The 23763-nt window shown below is 45.3% G+C and overlaps 1 protein-coding gene across 2 annotated transcripts in view; it reads right to left on the reverse strand.

The window, feature by feature from the left end:
* LOC120066343 (suppressor of tumorigenicity 7 protein homolog) overlaps positions 1-23763 on the reverse strand; it is a 103857-nt gene that overhangs the window by 34794 nt on the left and 45300 nt on the right. Inside the window, exon 1 of one of the 2 annotated variants that reach the window (XM_039017654.1) lies at positions 23253-23669. The exons of the other annotated variant lie outside the window; for it this stretch is intronic. Coding sequence (XP_038873582.1) covers positions 23253-23274 — 22 coding nt within the window. The 5' untranslated portion in view covers positions 23275-23669. Of the gene's footprint in view, positions 1-23252; positions 23670-23763 lie in introns of those variants that run through there. 2 annotated transcript variants of the gene reach the window in all.

Here is a 23763-nt window from a genome sequence, read left to right on the forward strand (position 1 = left end):
ACACACTACACTGCTAGAGGAGATTGACACACTACACTGCTAGAGGAGATTGACACACTACACTGCTAGAAGAGTGCCACACTACACTGCTAGAAGAGTGCCACACTACACTGCTAGAAGAGTGCCACACTACACTGCTAGAAGAGTGCCACACTACACTGCTAGAATAGTGCCACACTACACTGCTAGAAGAGTGACACACTACACTGCTAGAAGAGTGACACACTACACTGCTAGAAGAGTGACACACTACACTGCTAGAAGAGTGACACACTACACTGCTAGAAGATTGACACACTACACTGCTAGGAGATTGACACACTACACTGCTAGAAGAGTGACACACTACACTGCTAGAAGAGTGACACACTACACTGCTAGAAGAGTGACACACTACACTGCTAGAAGAGTGACACACTACACTGCTAGAGGAGATTGACACACTACACTGCTAGAAGAGTGACACACTACACTGCTAGAAGAGTGACACACTACACTGCTAGAAGAGTGACACACTACACTGCTAGAGGAGATTGACACACTACACTGCTAGAGGAGATTGACACACTACACTGCTAGAGGAGATTGACACACTACACTGCTAGAGGAGATTGACACACTACACTGCTAGAGGAGATTGACACACTACACTGCTAGAAGAGTGACACACTACACTGCTAGAGGAGATTGACACACTACACTGCTAGAGGAGATTGACACACTACACTGCTAGAGGAGATTGACACACTACACTGCTAGAGGAGATTGACACACTACACTGCTAGAAGAGTGACACACTACACTGCTAGAAGAGTGACACACTACACTGCTAGAAGAGTGACACACTACACTGCTAGAGGAGATTGACACACTACACTGCTAGAGGAGATTGACACACTACACTGCTAGAAGAGTGACACACTACACTGCTAGAGGAGATTGACACACTACACTGCTAGAGGAGATTGACACACTACACTGCTAGAAGAGTGACACACTACACTGCTAGAGGAGATTGACACACTACACTGCTAGAGGAGATTGACACACTACACTGCTAGAGGAGATTGACACACTACACTGCTAGAGGAGATTGACACACTACACTGCTAGAGGAGATTGACACACTACACTGCTAGAAGAGTGACACACTACACTGCTAGAGGATATTGACACACTACACTGCTAGAGGAGATTGACACACTACACTGCTAGAAAATTGACACACTACACTGCTAGAAGAGTGACACACTACACTGCTAGAAGAGTGACACACTACACTGCTAGAAGAGTGACACACTACACTGCTAGAAGAGTGACACACTACACTGCTAGAAGAGTGACACACTACACTGCTAGATGAATGACACACTACACTGCTAGAAGAGATTGACACACTACACTGCTAGAGGAGATTGACACACTATACTGCTAGAAGAGTGACACACTACACTGCTAGATTAATGACACACTACACTGCTAGAAGAGAGTGACACACTACACTGCTAGAGGAGATTGACACACTACACTGCTAGAGGAGAGTGACACACTACACTGCTAGAAGATTGACACACTACACTGCTAGAGGAGATTGACACACTACACTGCTAGAAGAGTGACACACTATACTACTAGAAGAGTGACACACTACACTGCTAGAAGAATGACACACTACATTGCTAGAATAGTTTGACACTACACTGCTAGAAGAGTGACACACTACACTGCTAGAAGAGTGACACACTACACTGCTAGGAAGAATGACACACTACACTGCTAGAAGAGATTGACACACTACACTGCTAGAGGAGATTGACACACTACACTGCTAGAGGAGATTGACACACTACACTGCTAGAAGAGTGACACACTACACTGCTAGAGGAGATTGACACACTACACTGCTAGAGGAGATTGACACACTACACTGCTAGAAGAGTGCCACACTACACTGCTAGAAGAGTGCCACACTACACTGCTAGAAGAGTGCCACACTACACTGCTAGAAGAGTGCCACACTACACTGCTAGAATAGTGCCACACTACACTGCTAGAAGAGTGACACACTACACTGCTAGAAGAGTGACACACTACACTGCTAGAAGAGTGACACACTACACTGCTAGAAGAGTGACACACTACACTGCTAGAAGATTGACACACTACACTGCTAGGAGATTGACACACTACACTGCTAGAAGAGTGACACACTACACTGCTAGAAGAGTGACACACTACACTGCTAGAAGAGTGACACACTACACTGCTAGAAGAGTGACACACTACACTGCTAGAGGAGATTGACACACTACACTGCTAGAAGAGTGACACACTACACTGCTAGAAGAGTGACACACTACACTGCTAGAAGAGTGACACACTACACTGCTAGAGGAGATTGACACACTACACTGCTAGAGGAGATTGACACACTACACTGCTAGAGGAGATTGACACACTACACTGCTAGAGGAGATTGACACACTACACTGCTAGAGGAGATTGACACACTACACTGCTAGAAGAGTGACACACTACACTGCTAGAGGAGATTGACACACTACACTGCTAGAGGAGATTGACACACTACACTGCTAGAGGAGATTGACACACTACACTGCTAGAGGAGATTGACACACTACACTGCTAGAGGAGATTGACACACTACACTGCTAGAAGAGTGACACACTACACTGCTAGAGGATATTGACACACTACACTGCTAGAGGAGATTGACACACTACACTGCTAGAAAATTGACACACTACACTGCTAGAAGAGTGACACACTACACTGCTAGAAGAGTGACACACTACACTGCTAGAAGAGTGACACACTACACTGCTAGAAGAGTGACACACTACACTGCTAGAAGAGTGACACACTACACTGCTAGATGAATGACACACTACACTGCTAGAAGAGATTGACACACTATACTGCTAGAAGAGTGACACACTATACTGCCAGAAGAGTGACACACTACACTGCTAGATTAATGACACACTACACTGCTAGAAGAGAGTGACACACTACACTGCTAGAGGAGATTGACACACTACACTGCTAGAGGAGATTGACACACTACACTGCTAGAGGAGAGTGACACACTACACTGCTAGAAGATTGACACACTACACTGCTAGAGGAGATTGACACACTACACTGCTAGAAGAGTGACACACTATACTACTAGAAGAGTGACACACTACACTGCTAGAAGAATGACACTACATTGCTAGAATAGTTTGACACTACACTGCTAGAAGAGTGACACACTACACTGCTAGAAGAGTGACACACTACACTGCTAGAAGAGAGTGACACACTACACTGCTAGAAGAGTGACACACTACACTGCTAGAAGAGTGACACACTACACTGCTAGAAGAGTGACACACTACACTGCTAGAGGAGATTGACACACTACACTGCTAGAGGAGATTGACACACTACACTGCTAGAAGAGTGACACACTACACTGCTAGAGGAGATTGACACACTACACTGCTAGAAGAGTGACACACTACACTGCTAGAAGAGTGACACACTACACTGCTAGGAAGAATGACACACTACACTGCTAGAAGAGATTGACACACTACACTGCTAGAGGAGATTGACACACTACACTGCTAGAGGAGATTGACACACTACACTGCTAGAAGAGTGACACACTACACTGCTAGAGGAGATTGACACACTACACTGCTAGAGGAGATTGACACACTACACTGCTAGAAGAGTGCCACACTACACTGCTAGAAGAGTGCCACACTACACTGCTAGAAGAGTGCCACACTACACTGCTAGAAGAGTGCCACACTACACTGCTAGAAGAGTGACACACTACACTGCTAGAAGAGTGACACACTACACTGCTAGAAGAGTGACACACTACACTGCTAGAAGAGTGACACACTACACTGCTAGGAGATTGACACACTACACTGCTAGAAGAGTGACACACTACACTGCTAGAAGAGTGACACACTACACTGCTAGAAGAGTGACACACTACACTGCTAGAAGAGTGACACACTACACTGCTAGAAGAGATTGACACACTACACTGCTAGAAGAGATTGACACACTACACTGCTAGAAGAGATTGACACACTACACTGCTAGAAGAGATTGACACACTACACTGCTAGAAGAGTGACACACTACACTGCTAGAAGAGTGACACACTACACTGCTAGAAGAGTGACACACTACACTGCTAGAGGAGATTGACACACTACACTGCTAGAGGAGATTGACACACTACACTGCTAGAGGAGATTGACACACTACACTGCTAGAGGAGATTGACACACTACACTGCTAGAAGAGTGACACACTACACTGCTAGAAGAGTGACACACTACACTGCTAGAAGAGTGACACACTACACTGCTAGAAGAGTGACACACTACACTGCTAGAAGAGTGACACACTACACTGCTAGAAGAATGACACACTACACTGCTAGAGGAGATTGACACACTACACTGCTAGAAGAATGACACACTACACTGCTAGAGGAGATTGACACACTACACTGCTAGAAGAGTGACACACTACACTGCTAGAAGAGTGACACACTACACTGCTAGAAGAGTGACACACTACACTGCTAGAAGAGTGACACACTACACTGCTAGAAGAGAGTGACACACTACACTGCTAGAAGAGTGACACACTACACTGCTAGAAGAGTGACACACTACACTGCTAGAAGAGTGACACACTACATTGCTAGAATAGTTTGACACTACACTGCTAGAAGAGTGACACACTACATTGCTAGAAGAGAGTGACACACTACACTGCTAGAAGAGAGTGACACACTACACTGCTAGAAGAGTGACACACTACACTGCTAGAAGAGTGACACAGTACACTGCTAGAGGAGATTGACACACTACACTGCTAGAAGAGTGACACACTACACTGCTAGAAGAGATTGACACACTACACTGCTAGAAGAGTGACACACTACACTGCTAGAAGAATGACACACTACATTGCTAGAATAGTTTGACACTACACTGCTAGAAGAGTGACACACTACACTGCTAGAAGAGAGTGACACACTACACTGCTAGAAGAGAGTGACACACTACACTGCTAGAAGAGTGACACACTACACTGCTAGAAGAGTGACACACTACACTGCTAGAGGAGATTGACACACTAAACTGCTAGAAGAGTGACACACTACACTGCTAGAAGAGTGACACACTACACTGCTAGAAGAGTGACACACTACACTGCTAGAAGAGTGACACACTACACTGCTAGAAGAGTGACACACTACACTGCTAGAGGAGATTGACACACTACACTGCTAGAAGAGTGACACACTACACTGCTAGAAGAGTGACACACTACACTGCTAGAAGAGTGACACACTACACTGCTAGAAGAATGACACACTACATTGCTAGAATAGTTTGACACTACACTGCTAGAAGAGTGACACTACACTGCTAGAAGAGTGACACACTACACTGCTAGAAGTGTGACACACTACACTGATAGAAGAGTGACACAGTACACTGCTAGAGGAGTGACACAGTACACTGCTAGAGGAGTGACACACTACACTGCTAGAAGAGTGACACACTACACTGCTAGAAGAGTGACACACTACACTGCTAGAAGAGTGACACACTACACTGCTAGAAGAGTGACACACTACACTGCTAGAAGAGTGTCACACTACACTGCTAGAAGAGTGTCACACTACACTGCTAGAAGAGTGACACACTACACTGCTAGAGGAGATTGACACACTACACTGCTAGAAGAGTGACACACTACACTGCTAGAGGAGATTGACACACTACACTGCTAGAGGAGATTGACACACTACACTGCTAGAAGAGTGACACACTACACTGCTAGAAGAGTGACACACTACACTGCTAGAAGAGTGACACACTACACTGCTAGAAGAGTGACACACTACACTGCTAGAAGAGTGACACACTACACTGCTAGAGGAGATTGACACACTACACTGCTAGAAGAGTGACACACTACACTGCTAGAAGAGTGACACACTACACTGCTAGAAGAGAGTGACACACTACACTGCTAGAAGAGAGTGACACACTACACTGCTAGAAGAGAGTGACACACTACACTGCTAGAAGAGAGTGACACACTACACTGATAGAAGAGTGACACACTACACTGCTAGAAGAGTGACACACCACACTGCTAGAAGAGAGTGACACACTACACTGCTAGAAGAGTGACACACTACACTGCTAGAAGAGTGACACACTACATTGATAGAAGAGTGACACACTACACTGCTAGAAGAGTGACACACTACACTGCTAGAAGAATGACACACTACACTGCTAGAAGAATGACACACTACATTGCTAGAATAGTTTGACACTACACTGCTAGAAGAGTGACACACTACACTGCTAGAAGAGAGTGACACACTACACTGCTAGAAGAGAGTGACACACTACACTGCTAGAAGAGTGACACAGTACACTGCTAGAAGAGTGACACAGTACACTGCTAGAGGAGATTGACACACTACACTGCTAGAAGAGTGACACACTACACTGCTAGAAGAGTGACACACTACACTGCTAGAAGAGTGACACACTACACTGCTAGAAGAATGACACACTACATTGCTAGAATAGTTTGACACTACACTGCTAGAAGAGTGACACACTACACTGCTAGAAGAGTGACACACTACACTGCTAGAAGAGAGTGACACACTACACTGCTAGAAGAGAGTGACACACTACACTGCTAGAAGAGAGTGACACACTACACTGCTAGAAGAGTGACACACTACACTGCTAGAAGAGTGACACACTACACTGCTAGAAGAGTGACACACTACACTGCTAGAAGAGAGTGACACACTACACTGCTAGAAGAGAGTGACACACTACACTGCTAGAAGAGAGTGACACACTACACTGCTAGAAGAGTGACACACTACACTGCTAGAAGAGTGACACACCACACTGCTAGAAGAGAGTGACACACTACACTGCTAGAAGAGTGACACACTACACTGCTAGAAGAGTGACACACTACATTGATAGAAGAGTGACACACTACACTGCTAGAAGAGTGACACACTACACTGCTAGAAGAATGACACACTACACTGCTAGAAGAATGACACACTACATTGCTAGAATAGTTTGACACTACACTGCTAGAAGAGTGACACACTACACTGCTAGAAGAGAGTGACACACTACACTGCTAGAAGAGAGTGACACACTACACTGCTAGAAGAGTGACACACTACACTGCTAGAAGAGTGACACAGTACACTGCTAGAGGAGATTGACACACTACACTGCTAGAAGAGTGACACACTACACTGCTAGAAGAGTGACACACTACACTGCTAGAAGAGTGACACACTACACTGCTAGAAGAATGACACACTACATTGCTAGAATAGTTTGACACTACACTGCTAGAAGAGTGACACACTACACTGCTAGAAGAGAGTGACACACTACACTGCTAGAAGAGAGTGACACACTACACTGCTAGAAGAGTGACACACTACACTGCTAGAGGAGATTGACACACTACACTGCTAGAAGAGTGACACACTACACTGCTAGAAGAGTGACACACTACACTGCTAGAAGAGTGACACACTACACTGCTAGAAGAGTGACACAGTACACTGCTAGAGGAGTGACACACTACACTGCTAGAAGAGTGACACACTACACTGCTAGAAGAGTGACACACTACACTGCTAGAAGAGTGACACACTACACTGCTAGAAGATTGACACACTACACTGCTAGAAGAGTGACACACTACACTGTTAGAAGAGTGACACACTACACTGCTAGAAGAGTGACACACTACACTGCTAGAAGAGTGACACACTACACTGCTAGAAGAATGACACACTACATTGCTAGAATAGTTTGACACTACACTGCTAGAAGAGTGACACTACACTGCTAGAAGAGTGACACACTACACTGCTAGAAGTGTGACACACTACACTGCTAGAAGAGTGACACAGTACACTGCTAGAGGAGTGACACACTACACTGCTAGAAGAGTGACACACTACACTGCTAGAAGAGTGACACACTACACTGTTAGAAGAGTGACACACTACACTGCTAGAAGAGTGACACACTACACTGCTAGAAGAGTGACACACTACACTGCTAGAAGAGTGACACACTACACTGCTAGAGGAGATTGACACACTACACTGCTAGAAGAGTGACACACTACACTGCTAGAAGAGTGACACACTACACTGCTAGAAGATATTGACACACTACACTGCTAGAAGAGTGACACACTACACTGCTAGAAGAGTGACACACTACACTGCTAGAAGAGTGACACACTACACTGCTAGAAGAGTGACACACTACACTGCTAGAAGAGTGACACACTACACTGCTAGAAGAGTGACACACTACACTGCTAGAAGAGTGACACACTACACTGCTAGAAGAGTGACACACTACACTGCTAGAAGAGTGACACACTACACTGCTAGAAGAGTGGCACACTACACTGCTAGAAGAGTGACACACTACACTGCTAGAAGATTGACACACTACACTGCTAGAGGAGATTGACACACTACACTGCTAGAGGAGATTGACACACTACACTGCTAGAGGAGATTGACACACTACACTGCTAGAGGAGATTGACACACTACACTGCTAGAAGATTGACACACTACACTGCTAGAAGATTGACACACTACACTGCTAGAAGATTGACACACTACACTGCTAGAAGATTGACACACTACACTGCTAGAAGATTGACACACTACACTGCTAGAAGAATGACACACTACACTGCTAGAGGAGATTGACACACTACACTGCTAGAGGAGATTGACACACTACACTGCTAGAGGAGATTGGCACACTACACTGCTAGAGGATTGGCACACTACACTGCTAGAGGATTGACACACTACACTGCTAGAAGAGATTGACTCACTACACTGCTAGAGGAGATTGACACACTACACTGCTAGAAGAGACTGACACACTACACTGCTAGAAGAGTGACACACTACACTGCTAGAAGAGTGACACACTACACTGCTAGAAGAGTGACACACTACACTGCTAGAAGAGTGACTCACTACACTGCTAGAAGATTGACACACTACACTGCTAGAAGAATGACACACTACACTGCTAGAAGAGATTGACACTACACTGCTAGAAGAGTGACACACTACACTGCTAGAAGAGAGTGACACACTACACTGCTCGAGGAGATTGACACACTACACTGCTAGAAGAGATTGACACACTACACTGCTAGAAGAGTGACACACTACACTGCTAGAAGAGATTGACACACTACACTGCTAGAAGAGATTGACACACTACACTGCTAGAGGAGATTGACACTACACTGCTAGAAGAGATTGACACTACACTGCTAGAAGAGTGACACACTACACTGCTAGAAGATTGACACACTACACTGCTAGAGGAGATTGACACACTACACTGCTAGAGGAGATTGACACACTACACTGCTAGAGGAGATTGACACACTACACTGCTAGAAGATTGACACACTACACTGCTAGAAGAGTGACACACTACACTGCTAGAAGAGTGACACACTACACTGCTAGAAGAGTGACACACTACACTGCTAGAAGAGTGACACCCTACACTGCTAGAAGAGATTGACACACTACACTGCTAGAAGAGTGACACACTACACTGCTAGAAGAGATTGACACACTACACTGCTAGAAGAGTGACACACTACACTGCTAGAGATAGCGATTACTTCATATGGCCCTAAAAAGGTTCAACGCACCCTTATTTTTAGCAGTGATACACATATTATATTCTCAGTTGAATAAGTATCGTTCATATGTTGTCAGTGATAGGCGTATTATATTCTCAGTTGAAAAAGTATTGTTCATACAGTTGAAGTCGGAAGTTTACATACACCTTAGCCAAATACATTTAAACTCAGTTTTTCACAATTCCTGACATTTAATCCTAGTAAAAATTCCCTGTCTTAGGTCAGTTAGGATCACCACTTTATTTTAAGAATGTGAAATGTCAGAATAATAGTAGAGAGAATGATTTATTTCAGCTTTTATTCCTTTCATCACATTCCCAGTGGGTCAGAAGTTTACATACACTGAATTAGTATTTGGTAGCATTGCCTTTAAATTGTTTAACTTGGGTCAAACGTTTTGGGTAGCCTTCCACAAGCTTCCCACAATAATTTGGGAAAATTATTGGCCCATTCCTCCTGACAGAGCTGGTGTACCTGAGTCAGGTTTGTAGGCCTCCTTGCTCGCACACTCTTTTTCAGGTCTGTCCACAAATGTTCTATGGGATTGAGGTCAAGGCTTTGTGATGGCCACTCCAATACCTTGACTTTGTTGTCCTTAAGCCATTTTGCCACAACTTTGGAAGTATGCTTGGGGTCATTGTCCATTTGGAAGACCCATTTGCAACCAAGCTTTAACTTCCTGACTGATGTCTTGAGATGTTGCTTCAATATATCCACATAATTTTTCTGCCTCATGATGCCATCTATTTTGTGAAGTGCACCAGTCCCTCCTGCAGCAAAGCACCCCCACAACATGATGCTGCCACCCCTGTGCTTCACGGTTGGGATGGTGTTCTTCGGCTTGCAAGCCTCCCCCTTTTTCCTCCAAACATAACGCTGGTCATTATGGCCAAACAGTTCTATTTTTGGTTTCATCAGACCAGACGACATTTCCCCAAAAAGTACGATCTTTGTCCTCATGTGCAGTTGCAAACCGTAGTCTGGTTTTTTTTATGGTGGGTTTGGAGCAGTGTCTTCGTCCTTGCTGAGCGGCCTTTCAGGTTATGTCGATAAAGGACTCGTTTTACTGTGGATATAGATAATTTTGTACCGGTTTCCTCCAGCATCTTCACAAGGTCATTTGCTGTTGTTCTGGGATTGATTTGCACTTTTCGCACAAAAGTACGTTCATCTCTAGGAGACAGAACACGTCTCCTTCCTGAGCGGTATGACGGCTGCATGGTCCCATGGTGTTTATACTTGCATACTATTGCTTGTACAGATGAACGTGGTACCTTCAGGCATTTGGAAATTGCTCCCAAGGATGAACCAGACTTGTGGAGGTCTACAATTGTTTTTTCTGAAGTCTTGGCTGATTTCTTTTGATTTTCCCATGATGTCAAGCAAAGAGGCACTGAGTTTGAAGGTAGGCCTTGAAATACATCCAAAGGTACACCTCCAATTGACTCAAATTATGTCAATTAACCTATCAGAAGGTTCTAAAGCCATGACATTTTCGGGAATTTTCCAAGCTGTTTATAGACACAGTCAATTTAGTGTATGTAAACTTCTGACCCACTGGAATTGTGATACAGTGAATTATAAGTGAAATAGTCTGTAAACAATTGTTGGAAAAATTACTTGTGTCATGCACAAAGTAGATGTCCTAACCAACTTGCTAAAACTATAGTTTGTTAACAAGAAATTTGTGGAGTGCTTGAAAAACTAGTTTTAATGACTCCAACCTAAGTGTATGTAATCTTCCGACTTCAACTGTATGTTGTCAGTGATAGGCGTATTATATTCTCAGTTGAATAAGTATAGTTCACATGTTGTCAGTGATAGGCGTATTATATTCTCAGTTGAATAAGTATTGTTCATATGTGGTCATCTCACTGTGCACTCCAGCCAGGTACATTGTATAGGCTAGGCCTACATATGAGCATCAATCTTATATTGGGAGTATATTGTACTGTGCAAATATGCAAAGGCTTTTCCGTTGCGATGTCGCCAAATACCCATCCGCTAGCCCTGGCCCGCTAGCTTTCTGAACGCCGTTGTCTCCCGCTCGCCTAGCGTAGTACTGACTACCGAACGGCTCCCTCACTCACCTATTGCTGCTCATTGGACCCTATGATCACTCGGCTACACAGCTGATGCCTGCTGGACTATTCACTAACGTGGTACCTCTTTTTGTTTATCTGTCGGCCCCAGCCTTGAACTCAGGTCCTGTGCATACCTAAATGACCCTCTCTGCCCATTCATCACCATTTACCCGTTGTCTTAGCTCTCCCGATCAACACCCGTGATTGCTTTATGCCTCTCTCTAATGTCAATATGCCTCGTCTACTGCTGTCTCAGTTAGTACTTATTGTTTTATTTCACTGAAGAGCCCCCGGTCCAACTCAACATACCTTAGAGAGCTCTTTTGTCCCACCCCCCACACATGCGGAGATCTCACCTGGCTTAACTGGTGCCTCCAGAGATGCAATCTCTCTCATCGTCACTCAACGCCTAAGTTTACCTCCACTGTACACACATCCTACCATACCCTTGTCTTACATTATGCCCTGAATCTATTCTACCACGCCCAGAATTCTGCTCCTTTTATTCTCTGTTCCCAACGCACTAGACGACCAGTTCTTATAGCCTTTAGCCATACCCTTATCCTACTCCTCCTCTGTTCCTCTGGTGATGTAGGGGTTAACCCAGGCCCTGTAGACCCCAGTATCACACCTATTCCCCAGGCGCTATCATTTGTTGACTTATGAAACCGTAAAAGCCTTCTTTTCATGCATGTTAACATCAGAAGCCTCCTCCCTAAGTTTGTTTTATTCATTGCTTTAGCACACTCCGCTAACCCTGATGTCCTAGCCGTGTCTGAATCCTGGCTTAGGAAGGCCACCAAAAATTCTGAAATTTCCATCCCCAACTACAACATTTTAGGTCAAGATGGGCAGTTCTAAGGTGGCGTAGTTGCAATCTACTGCAGAGATAGCCTGCAGAGTTCTGTCATACTATCCAGGTCTGTGCCCAAACAGTTAGAGCTTTCTACTTTTAAAAATCCACCTTTCCAGAAATAAGTCTCTCACTGTTGCCGCTTGTTATAGACCCCCTCAGCCCCCAGCTGTGCCCTGGACACCATATGTGAATTGATTGCCCCCCATTTATCTACAGTTAGGTGACATAAACTGGGATATGCTTAACACCCCGGCCGTCCTACAATCTAAGCTAGATGCCCTCAATCTTACACAAATTATCAAGGAACCTACCAGGTGCAACCCTAAATCTGTAAACACGGGCACCCTCATAGATATCATCCTGACCAACTTGCCCTCTAAATACACCTCTGCTGTCTTCAACCAGGATCTCAGCGATCACTGCCTCATTGCCTGCGTCCATAATTGGTCCGCAGTCAAACGACCACTATACACAGTCAGTTTGAAAAAGCTAGCCTTTGCTTTCCTAACAGAAATGTGCATCTTGTAGCACAAATTCCCAAAAGTTTTGGGACACTAAAGTCCATGGAGAATAAGAGCACCTCCTCCCTGCTGCCCACTGCACTGAGGCTAGGAAACACTGTCACCACCAATAAATCTACGATAATCGAGAATTTCAATAAGCATTTTCTACAGCTTGCCATGCTTTCCACCTGGCTACCCATACCCTGGCCAACGGCTCTGGACCCCTACAAATCAGCTGGGCTAGACAATCTGGACCCTCTTTCTAAAATGATCTCCCGCAATTGTTGCAACACCTATTACTAGCCTGTTCAACCTCTCTTTTGTATCGTCTGAGGTCACCAAAGATTGGAAACTCTAGACCCAAACTGCTACAGACCCATATCTATCCTGCCCTGCCTTTCTAAAGTCTTCGAAAGCCAAGTTAACAAATAGATCACCGACCATTTTGAATCCCACCGTACCTTCTCCGCTATGCAATCTGGTTTCCGAGCTGGTCATGGGTGCACCTCAGCCACGCTCAAGGTCCTAAACGATATCATAACCGCCATTGATAAAAGACAGTACTGTGCAGCCGTCTTCATTGACCTGGCAAAGGCTTTCGACTCTGTCAATCACCGCATTCTTATCGGGAGCCTCGATAGCCTTGGTGAACCAGGCGAGGCAGTAATTTGAGAAACCAAAACCTTCTCAGATAGAGTTCAGTGTGTCAAATCGGAGGGCCTGTTATCCGGAACTCTGGCAGTCTCTATGGGGTGCCACAGGGTTCATTTTTCGGGCCAACTCTTTTCTCTGTATATATCAATGATGTCGCTCTTGCTGCTGGTGATTCTCTAATCCACCTCTACGCAGATGACACCATTCTGTATACCTATGGCCCTTCTTTGGAAACTGTTAACAAACATCCAAACGAGCTTCAATGCCATACAACACTCCTTCCGTGGCCTCCAACTGCTCTTAAAATGCTAGTAAAACTAAATGCATGCTCTTCAATTGATCGCTCCCCGCACCCGCCAGCCCGACTAGCATCACTACTTTGGACGGTTCTAACTTAGAATATGTGGACTACTATAAATACCTAGGTGTCTGGTTAAACTGTACACTCTCCTTCCTGACTCACGTTAAGCATCTCCAATCCAAAATTAAATCTAGAATAGGCTTCCTATTTCGCAACAGAGCCTCCTTCACTCATGCTGCTAAACATACCCTCGTAAAACTGACATTTCAACGGCTCAGACACGAGAGGTATGTGGCAGGGTCTACAGTCAATCACGGACTATAAAAGGAAAACCAGCCCCGTCGCAGACCAGGATGTCTTGCTCCCAGACCAACTAAACAACTTCTTTGCTCGCTTTGAGGACAACACAGTGCCACTGACACGGCCAGCTACCAAAACCTGCGGGCTCTCCTTCACTGCAGCCGACGTGAGCAAAACATTTAAACGTGTCAACCCTCGCAAGGCTGCAGGCCCAGACGGCATCCCCAGCAGCGTCCTCAGAGCATGCGCAGACCAGCTGGCTGGTATGTTTACAGACATATTCAATCAATCCTTATCCCAGTCTGTTGTCCCCACATGCTTCAAGAGGGCCACCATTGTACCCTAGACCCACTCCAATTTGCTTACCGCCCCAATAGGTCCACAGACAACGCAATCGCAATCACACTGCACACTGCCCTAACCCATCTGGACAAGAGGAATACCTATGTGAGAATGCTGTTCATCGACTACAGCTCAGCATTTAACACCATAGTACCCTCCAAACTCGTCATCAAGCTCGAGAACCTGGGTCTCGACCCCGCCCTGTGCAACTGGGTCCTGGACTTCCTGACGGGCCGCGGTGGTGAGGGTAGGAAACATTTCCACCCCGCTGATCCTCAACACTGGGTCCCCACAAGGGTGCGTTCTCAGCTCTCTCCTGTACTCCCTGTTTACCCACGACTGCGTGGCCATGCACGCCTCCAACTCAATCATCAAGTTTGCAGACGACACTACAGTGGTAGGCTTGATTACCAACAACGACGAGACGGCCTACAGGGAGGAGGTGAGGGCCCTCGGAGTGTGGTGTCAGGAAAATAACCTCACACTCAACGTCAACAAAACAAAGGAGATGATCATGGACTTCAGGAAACAGCAGAAGGAGCACCCCCCTATCCACGGGACAGTAGTGGAGAGGGTAGAAAGTTTTATGTTCCTCGGCGTACACATCACGGACAAACTGAAATGGTCCACTCACACAGAAAGCGTGGTGAAGAAGGCGTAACAACCCCTCTTCAACCTCAGGAGGCTGAAGAAATGTGTCTTGTCACCAAAAACACTCACAAACTTTTACAGATGCACAATCGAGAGCATCCTGTCGGGCTGTATCACCGCCTGGTACGGCAACTGCTCCGCCCATAACCGTAAGGCTCTCCAGAGGGTAGTGAAGTCTGCACAACGCATCACCGGGGGAAAACTACCTGCCCTCCAGGACACCTACACCACCCGATGTACCAGGAAGGCCAAAAAGATCATCAAGGACAACAACCACCCGAGCCACTGCCTGTTCACCCCTCTATCATCCAGAAGGTGAGGTCAGTACAGGTGCATCAAAGCAGGGACCGAGAGACTGAAAAACAGCTTCTATCTCAAGGCCATCAGACTGTTAAACAGCCATCACTAACATTGAGTGGCTGCTGCCAACATACTGACTCAACTCCAGCCACTGGAAAAATGTATGTAATAAATGTAGCACTAGCCACTTTAAACAATGCCACTTCATTTAATGTTTACATCCCCTACATTACTCATCTCATATGTATATACTGTACTCTATACCATCCACTGCATCTTGCCTATGCCATTCTATACCATCACTCATTCATATATTTTTTTATGTACATATTCTTATTCATTCCTTTACACTTGTGTGTATAAGGTAATTGTTGTGAAATTGTTAGGTTAGATTACTCGTTGGATATTACTGCATTGTCGGAACGAGAAGCACAAGCATTTCGCTACACTCGCATTAACATCTGCTAACCATGTGTATGTGACAAATAAAATTTGATTTGATTTATCCTACCGATCCTTGACTTTAGCGATGTCATTAACAACATGAGACATCTCCCTCACTAACTTTAAGCATCAGCTGTCAGAGCAGCTTACTGATCACTGCACCTGTACACAGCCCATCTGTAAATAGCCCACCCAACTACCTCATCGCCATATTGTTATTTATTTTTGCTCTTCTGCACCCCAGTATCCCTACTTGAACATCATCATCTGCACATCTATCACTTCAATGTTAATGCTAAATTGTAATTATTTCGCCACTATGGCCTATTTATTACATTACCTCCCTAATCTTACTACATTTGCTCACACTGTATTTAGATATTTATATTGTGTTATTGACTGTACGTTTGTTTATCCCATGTTTAACTCTGTTGTTGTTTGTGCCGCACTGCTTTGCTTTATCTTGGCCAGGTCACAGATGTAAATGAGAACTTGTTCTCAACTGGCCTACCTGGTTAAATAAAATACATTTAAAAAAATACTGGTAGTCATGTTAGCATTCTAATATATAGCCTCATTATTGTATTGTGTTACTTTTTATTTTTACTTTAGTAAATATTTTCAAAACTCTTTCTTGAACTGCATTGTTGGTTAAGGGCTTGCAAATAAGCATTTCACGGTAAGGTCTACCCCGGTTGTATTCGGCGCATATGACAAATAATATTTGATTTGAATATCATATGGTTAGCAGTTTTCATGCCAAAGCTGGATACTGAGGCAGAGATGAATCAACCAATTACACATTCTGTCTTTATCTACAGGTCACATTTACAGGCCTTGTCTCAGGATGGTAAGTTGGTGGTTGAAGTTATCCCTCTAGTGGTGTGGGGGCTGTGCTTTGGCAAAGTGGGTGGGGTTATATCCTGCCTGTTTGGCCCTGTCCAGGGGTATCATCGGATGAGGCCACAGTGTCTCCTGACCCCTCCTGTCTCAGCCTCCAGTATTTATGCTTGCAGTAGTTTATGTGTCGGTGGGCTAGGGTCAGTCTGTTATATCTGGAGTATTTCTCCTGTCTTATCCGGTGTCCTGTGTGAATTTAAGTATGCTCTCTCTAATTCTCTCTTTCCTTCTCTCGGAGGACCTGAGCCCTAGGACCATGCCTCAGGACTACCTGGCATGATGACTCTTTGCTGTCCCCAGGCCACCTGGCCGTGCTGCTGCTCCAGTTTCAACTGTTCTGCCTGCGGCTATGGAACCCTGACCTGTTCACCGGACGTGCTACCTGTCCCTGACCTGCTGTTTTCAACTCTCTAGAGACAGCTGGAGACATTTACTCCTGAGGTGCTGACTTGTTGCACCCTCGACAACTACTGTGATTATTATTTGACCATGCTGGTCATTTATGAACATTTGAACATCTTGGCCATGTTCTGTTATAATCTCCACCCGGCACAGCCAGAAGAGGACTGGCCACCCCTCATAGCCTGGTTCCTCTCTAGGTTTCTTCCTAGGTTTTGGCCTTTCTAGGGAGTTTTTCCTAGCCACCGTGCTTCTACACCTGCATTGCTTGCTGTTTGGGGTTTTAGGCTGGGTTTCTGTACAGCACTTTGATATATCAGCTGATGTAAGAAGGGCTATATATATATAATAAATTTGATTTGATCCACCACTAAAGGCTGGAACACACCAATAGCGCTCGAGCCGAGAGTATTTGCGAACAGAGTACTAACCGGAGAAAATATCAGCCATCACAGACGTCAACAGCGCGCTCAATGATCGGTAGACGAAACGGGAGATTCACATTCGGTGTGATGTGTGCAGCCCTTTAAAATGCATGAACTCACACAAAGCATACACAAGGACGCCATTATAAGATTAGTTTTCTTGGTCTATAAAGTATCTCAGTTGAGTGGTTCAGTCTAGTCTCAGACTTGTGTGGCTGTGGCCGGCTCACACTACATCCTGTCAGAACCAACACAAAGCACCTTCAGCCTTCTTTGTTGCTCTGTACATCCACCAGTTCTAAGAGTATTTCTCCTAGTAACCTCTACATAGAGTGCAGGGCAAAAGGCCATCGGAATGAAACCAGGTAAGAGGACGGGAGGTCAAAACCCAAACCTAATACATTTCTAGTTTTAATGTCACATGCACAAGGACAGCAAAATGCCTTTCTTGCAAGTTCCAAACCCAACAATACAGTAATCAATATCACTGTAGTAAAATAACAAAGTAGAACAAAAACATGAGAAATAAAAATAGGAAAAAGTAAGAAGCTATATACAGGGTCAGTTCCAAAACCATATTTACAATGTGCAGGAATACTGGAGGCAGATATGTAGAGGGGTAAGGTGACTAGGCATCAGGATATATGATAAACAGAGCAGCAGCGTAATGATGATTGTATGCGAGTGTGTGTGCGCACGTGTGGAGTCAGTGTAAATGTCTGCGCATGTTAAATGTGTTGAGTGTCAGTGTGATTAAGTATGTAGAGTCCTGTGAGTATGCATAGAGAGTGCAAAAATAGAAATACAATTTAAGAGTCAGCTCAGATAGTCCATGTAGCCATTCTGTTAGCTACCCAACTGCCAGGTCAATGACCTCCTCCCTGACCCTTTTGTGTGTGTGTGTTGGTGGGAGATGGGCGATGCAGGGGAAGGGAGGGGATAGCCACCAATAGAACAATACGACAGATATTTCACCAGATGTATAAATGTGAAGCATCCACTTGGCGTTTCCAAGCCCAGTGGCCGGCAGTGGGAGAAGATGGAACCAGACGGATTTTGGCCGACATTCTGCAAATGTTCTCACCGATGAAACATTTAATCTCAACAGTTTTCTGTTCCCAAAACTAGAATATGTTACAAACAGAGTGGATAAAGTTTTGTAGACTTTACCCTTTGCCAAAGTTTTAAAAAATGGCATTGTTTAGGAGTGCATAGGCGAATTGAGTTATTGCACACGCGCACTTCAGAGTAGGCTTTCCCTAACAGAAATATGCAAATGTATTGCCAGAACAGGCCAATAGGATCACGCTAGCTCATGCTTGGCTCTGCCCACCTCCTTGCTTGTTCTGCCCACTATGACTCATTTGTTCCCATTGGAAACGGCGGGCTGTGGTCCATCTTTGGGATAGCTGTCCTAACATGAGCTCTGTAAGTGTGGAGGTAACGGTGGACTTACATGTCTGGAGGGGATACGTTGTTTCTGGTTACACTGACTGGGGTCGAATACACCCGTTTACAGGCTAAGCACTGTATTTTGTTGTGACTGAGTGTGTGGGAAGTTGTGTCTGCTGTGTAAGTCTAGTTGTTTGTGTCTGCAATGCTGTGCACGTAGTCTGTTGGAGATAGTTTTTGAAGTCTGTATGGAGTTATTGCAGTCCGTTTGTAGTTCATGCTAGTCAGAGTTATTTGGTTAAAAAACACAAGTGAAGTGAGGTGTCTGTATTTATTATGTATCCCCATTGGTTCCTGCCAAGGCAGCACCTACTGTTCCTGGGGTCCAGTTAAATTAAGGCCGTTTATAAAATGTTAAACATTATTCACAACACATGAAGTATGTGCTCTAAGTATGTTGCATCTGACGTTTGGTAAGTGTAATGACATTGGTCTGAATGTAGGTTCAGTCATAGTTTGACACTGCACTGGAGGTTGGTGGTGCCTTAATTGGGGAGAACAATCTTGTGGTAATGGCTGGAGCAGAATTAGTGGAATGGTATCAAATACATCAAACACATGGTTTCCAGGTGTTTGATGCCATTCCATATGCGCCGTTCCGGCCATTATTATGAGCCGTTCTCCCTTCAGGCACTGAAAAGTCTAAGCACAAACCTAACCAGGTCCCCTGCTGTTGTTAGCTATGTGACAATGGAAGAAACCATGCTCACCACCACAAAGCAATCGTCATAGGAATGCAAATGAGGGAGAGGTTGACCCACAGTCCACCAGCAGCAGGTGGACAAAAGACTCCTGAAACACGATCAATATACAGTGGACCTACAGGAGTCATCTCTCCTCAGCAGGAACACTCACACATAATACAATCTTTATCTGGAACTAGAACCTAAAAAATAAAAACTACAAAGTTAAGTATATTTCAGTGTACGTAGACCAAGGCTCTCCAACCCTGTTCCTGGAGAGGTACCCTCCTGTAGGTTCACTCCAACCCTTTTCCTGGAGAGCTACCCTCCTGTAGGTTCACTCCAACCCTTTTCCTGGAGAGCTACCCTCCTGTAGGTTCACTCCAACCCTGTTCCTGGAGAGCTACCCTCCTGTAGGTTCACTCCAACCCTTTTCCTGGAGAGCTACCCTCCTGTAGGTTCACTCCAACCCTGTTCCTGGAGAGCTACCCTCCTGTAGGTTCACTCCAACCCTTTTCCTGGAGAGCTACCCTCCTGTAGGTTCACTCCAACCCTTTTCCTGGAGAGCTACCCTCCTGTAGGTTCACTCCAACCCTGTTCCTGGAGAGGTACCCTCCTGTAGGTTCACTCCAACCCCAGTTGCAACTAACCTGATTTAGCTTATCAACCAGCTAATTATAAGAAGCAGGTGCGTTAGATCAGGGTTGGAGTGAAAACCTACAGGATGGTAGTTCTCCAGGAACAGGGTTGGAGTGAAAACCTACAGGATGGTAGTTCTCCAGGAACAGGGTTGGAGTGAAAACCTACAGGATGGTAGTTCTCCAGGAACAGGGTTAGAGTGAAAACCTACAGGATGGTAGTTCTCCAGGAACAGGGTTGGAGTGAAAACCTACAGGATGGTAGTTCTCCAGGAACAGGGTTGGAGTGAAAACCTACAGGATGGTATCTCTCCAGGAACAGGGTTAGAGTTAAAACCTACAGGATGGTAGTTCTCCAGGAACAGGGTTGGAGTGAAAACCTACAGGATGGTAGTTCTCCAGGAACAGGGTTGGAGTGAAAACCTACAGGATGGTAGTTCTCCAGGAACAGGGTTGGAGTGAAAACCTACAGGATGGTAGTTCTCCAGGAACAGGGTTGGAGTTAAAACCTACAGGAGGGTAGCTCTCCAGGAACAGGGTTGGAGATAAAACCTACAGGAGGGTAGCTCTCCAGGAACAGGGTTGGAGTTAAAACCTACAGGATGGTAGTTCTCCAGGAGCAGGGTTGGAGTGAAAACCTACAGGATGGTAGTTCTCCAGGAACAGGGTTGGAGTGAAAACCTACAGGATGGTAGTTCTCCAGGAGCAGGGTTGGAGAGCCCTGATGTAGACAGCTGGCTGACTAAACCGACTATGCTTTAGAGCTGGGCAACATGGACAAAAATCCATATCGTAATAAATTGCCTGAATTGATTCAATAACGATAGAATGATAAGATTTATAATAATGTGCACCACAGTTTATTTTATTATCCTTTAAAACTACTAGTTTGATGGTTGTAGCAATCAATTGTCCCATGAACAAATCACCCATATTAGAAACCTGATTTCATTTCAAACTTCACATTTCTCTAGTATAGGCTACTTAACGTAATGGACGATATCAGATAAATGCCTCCGATAGGTGATCGGTATGGTCTGTGTCGATCATTTTCGGTCTATCGTCCCAGCTCTACTCTGCTTTGTGACACTACCCAGATAGACTAAGCATTGTAGTAGCAGTTGATCAATAGGGGCAGGTAATGGTCCTACGGTTATGCACCTTTTGGCTACAGACCTACACTAAGTTCTTCTGGAAAACAGCAGGTCAGGTCAGGACGATCTTTGGGGTCCTGTTCCGCAGGAGACTAACAGTTGAAATCAAATTTCCAGATAGATAACAGAACATCCTTATCCACTTAACAGTCATACATTCTGTAAAATGAAAATATTAAATTCATTTGATATGAAGAAGCAGCATTTTGATGCACGACTGAGTACTCCACTCCTCTGTTTAGAAGTCAGGGAAGCCGGTAACAGAAAAGGACTCGTTGCTGGACTGTTGCATGCAATCTCTAATCTAAATTTCAGGAGAGAAAAATTAAGTATCCTAAATTTGTCTCTGTGCGGCCACAACAGTTTCTATTAGATCAGAGTGGATATTCCTCGTGACAGAGGGGGAAGGAGACTAGATTGAACAGCGGACCACCTGAAGATCATGGTGACAGCTCCTCAAAATGGGGGTGAGGGGGGGGAGGGGGTACAGTCTACAGTGAGGAGCCCACCCACACAAAACTCATCCAGACACTGGTGCTATCTAGCTAGCCTAAGATAGAGATCATAGCATAGCCTACATGCTATGTTTTTGCATGTGGGAACGCTACATTCACCCCTCTCAAAACCCACCCAAACATTGGTGCCATCAAAGAGCCTCACTAGCAGTAGCATCTTTATGTCTTAGCTCAGCATGTGTAAATGCTACATGCTACACCCACCCCCCTCAATGTCTCCTGACTGAGCAGGAGAGAGATTGAGACAGAACTGCCTGCAATGGCAGGAGGTTGCTGAAAGCAAACTGTAGAAAATCATGGTATATCCATCTATAACAAAAAACAATGTCACGTGGAATGCACGCACACACAACATGCACAGAGAGAGAGCGAGAAGGAGACAGTAATGGTGTATATTTCAGTCTAGCTAGCAAAGCCATTCCATTTAGAAAGGTGAAAAGAGAATATACACGGCATAACAGGATAAGTCTGGGATAAACATGGTGACGTGCGGGAATACCGAGGAATGGTGAGGAAAAGGAGGAATAAAGGGGAGGGAAGGCAAAGGAAGGGATTGACAGAGGAGAGATGGATATTTGTATAACGACCAGCTATCATTGGCCCTTTATGCAAAATGGTAGATCCCAGCTTTCTTGCCGAGCAATCTGCCACCAGGAAACATGGAGAACAACAGAAAGGTCAGAGAGAGGGGAAAAGAGAGGGATGGAGAGAGGAGAGCGAGAGCCCAGAAGGACGGGAGCAGACACTGTTACACCAGACAACAACACATCACATAGAGAGAAAGACAAATGAGGCTGGAGGATGGCGGTACGGTACTTACATGAGGACTCTGTGCCAAACATGGCTGGGTCGGGAGCTGCGATGGAGATAGAGGAGAGAGGGGAAAAGGGGGCCAGAGAGGAGGGGGGGGGGGGGGGGGGGGGGGTTGAGCAGGCAGCTACACAGAGGGGGTCATCAAAGCACACAGTGCAGCCAGCCAGCCAGCTGGCTCTCGCTCTCAGACGCCCAGATGCTCCGCTCACTCAGTTGGCGCTCCCTTTGCCGCTAAACGGGCTTCCTCCACATACACACACTGCTCACATCACACACACGGTTCAGCTGCCGAACGGGGGCCTCACAAGAGGGAAGAGAAACTCTCCTTCTCCACTGAAAAGGTGTATTTTAAAATCCAGACTCAGAAGTAGCAGCCTGCCTGCTGTAGCTACGTTAGCTCTTGCTTTCCTCTCCTTCTCTTGTCCTCTCCTCCTCTGTTTATTTATCTCTCTGGACTGCCCCCGGGAAAAAAAGCTGAAAGCAGATACTGCAATCCTGGAGCCATGGTAGGCAGCCCG

The sequence above is a fragment of the Salvelinus namaycush genome, chromosome 21 (assembly GCF_016432855.1).
Source record: "Salvelinus namaycush isolate Seneca chromosome 21, SaNama_1.0, whole genome shotgun sequence".
NCBI lineage: Eukaryota > Metazoa > Chordata > Actinopteri > Salmoniformes > Salmonidae > Salvelinus > Salvelinus namaycush.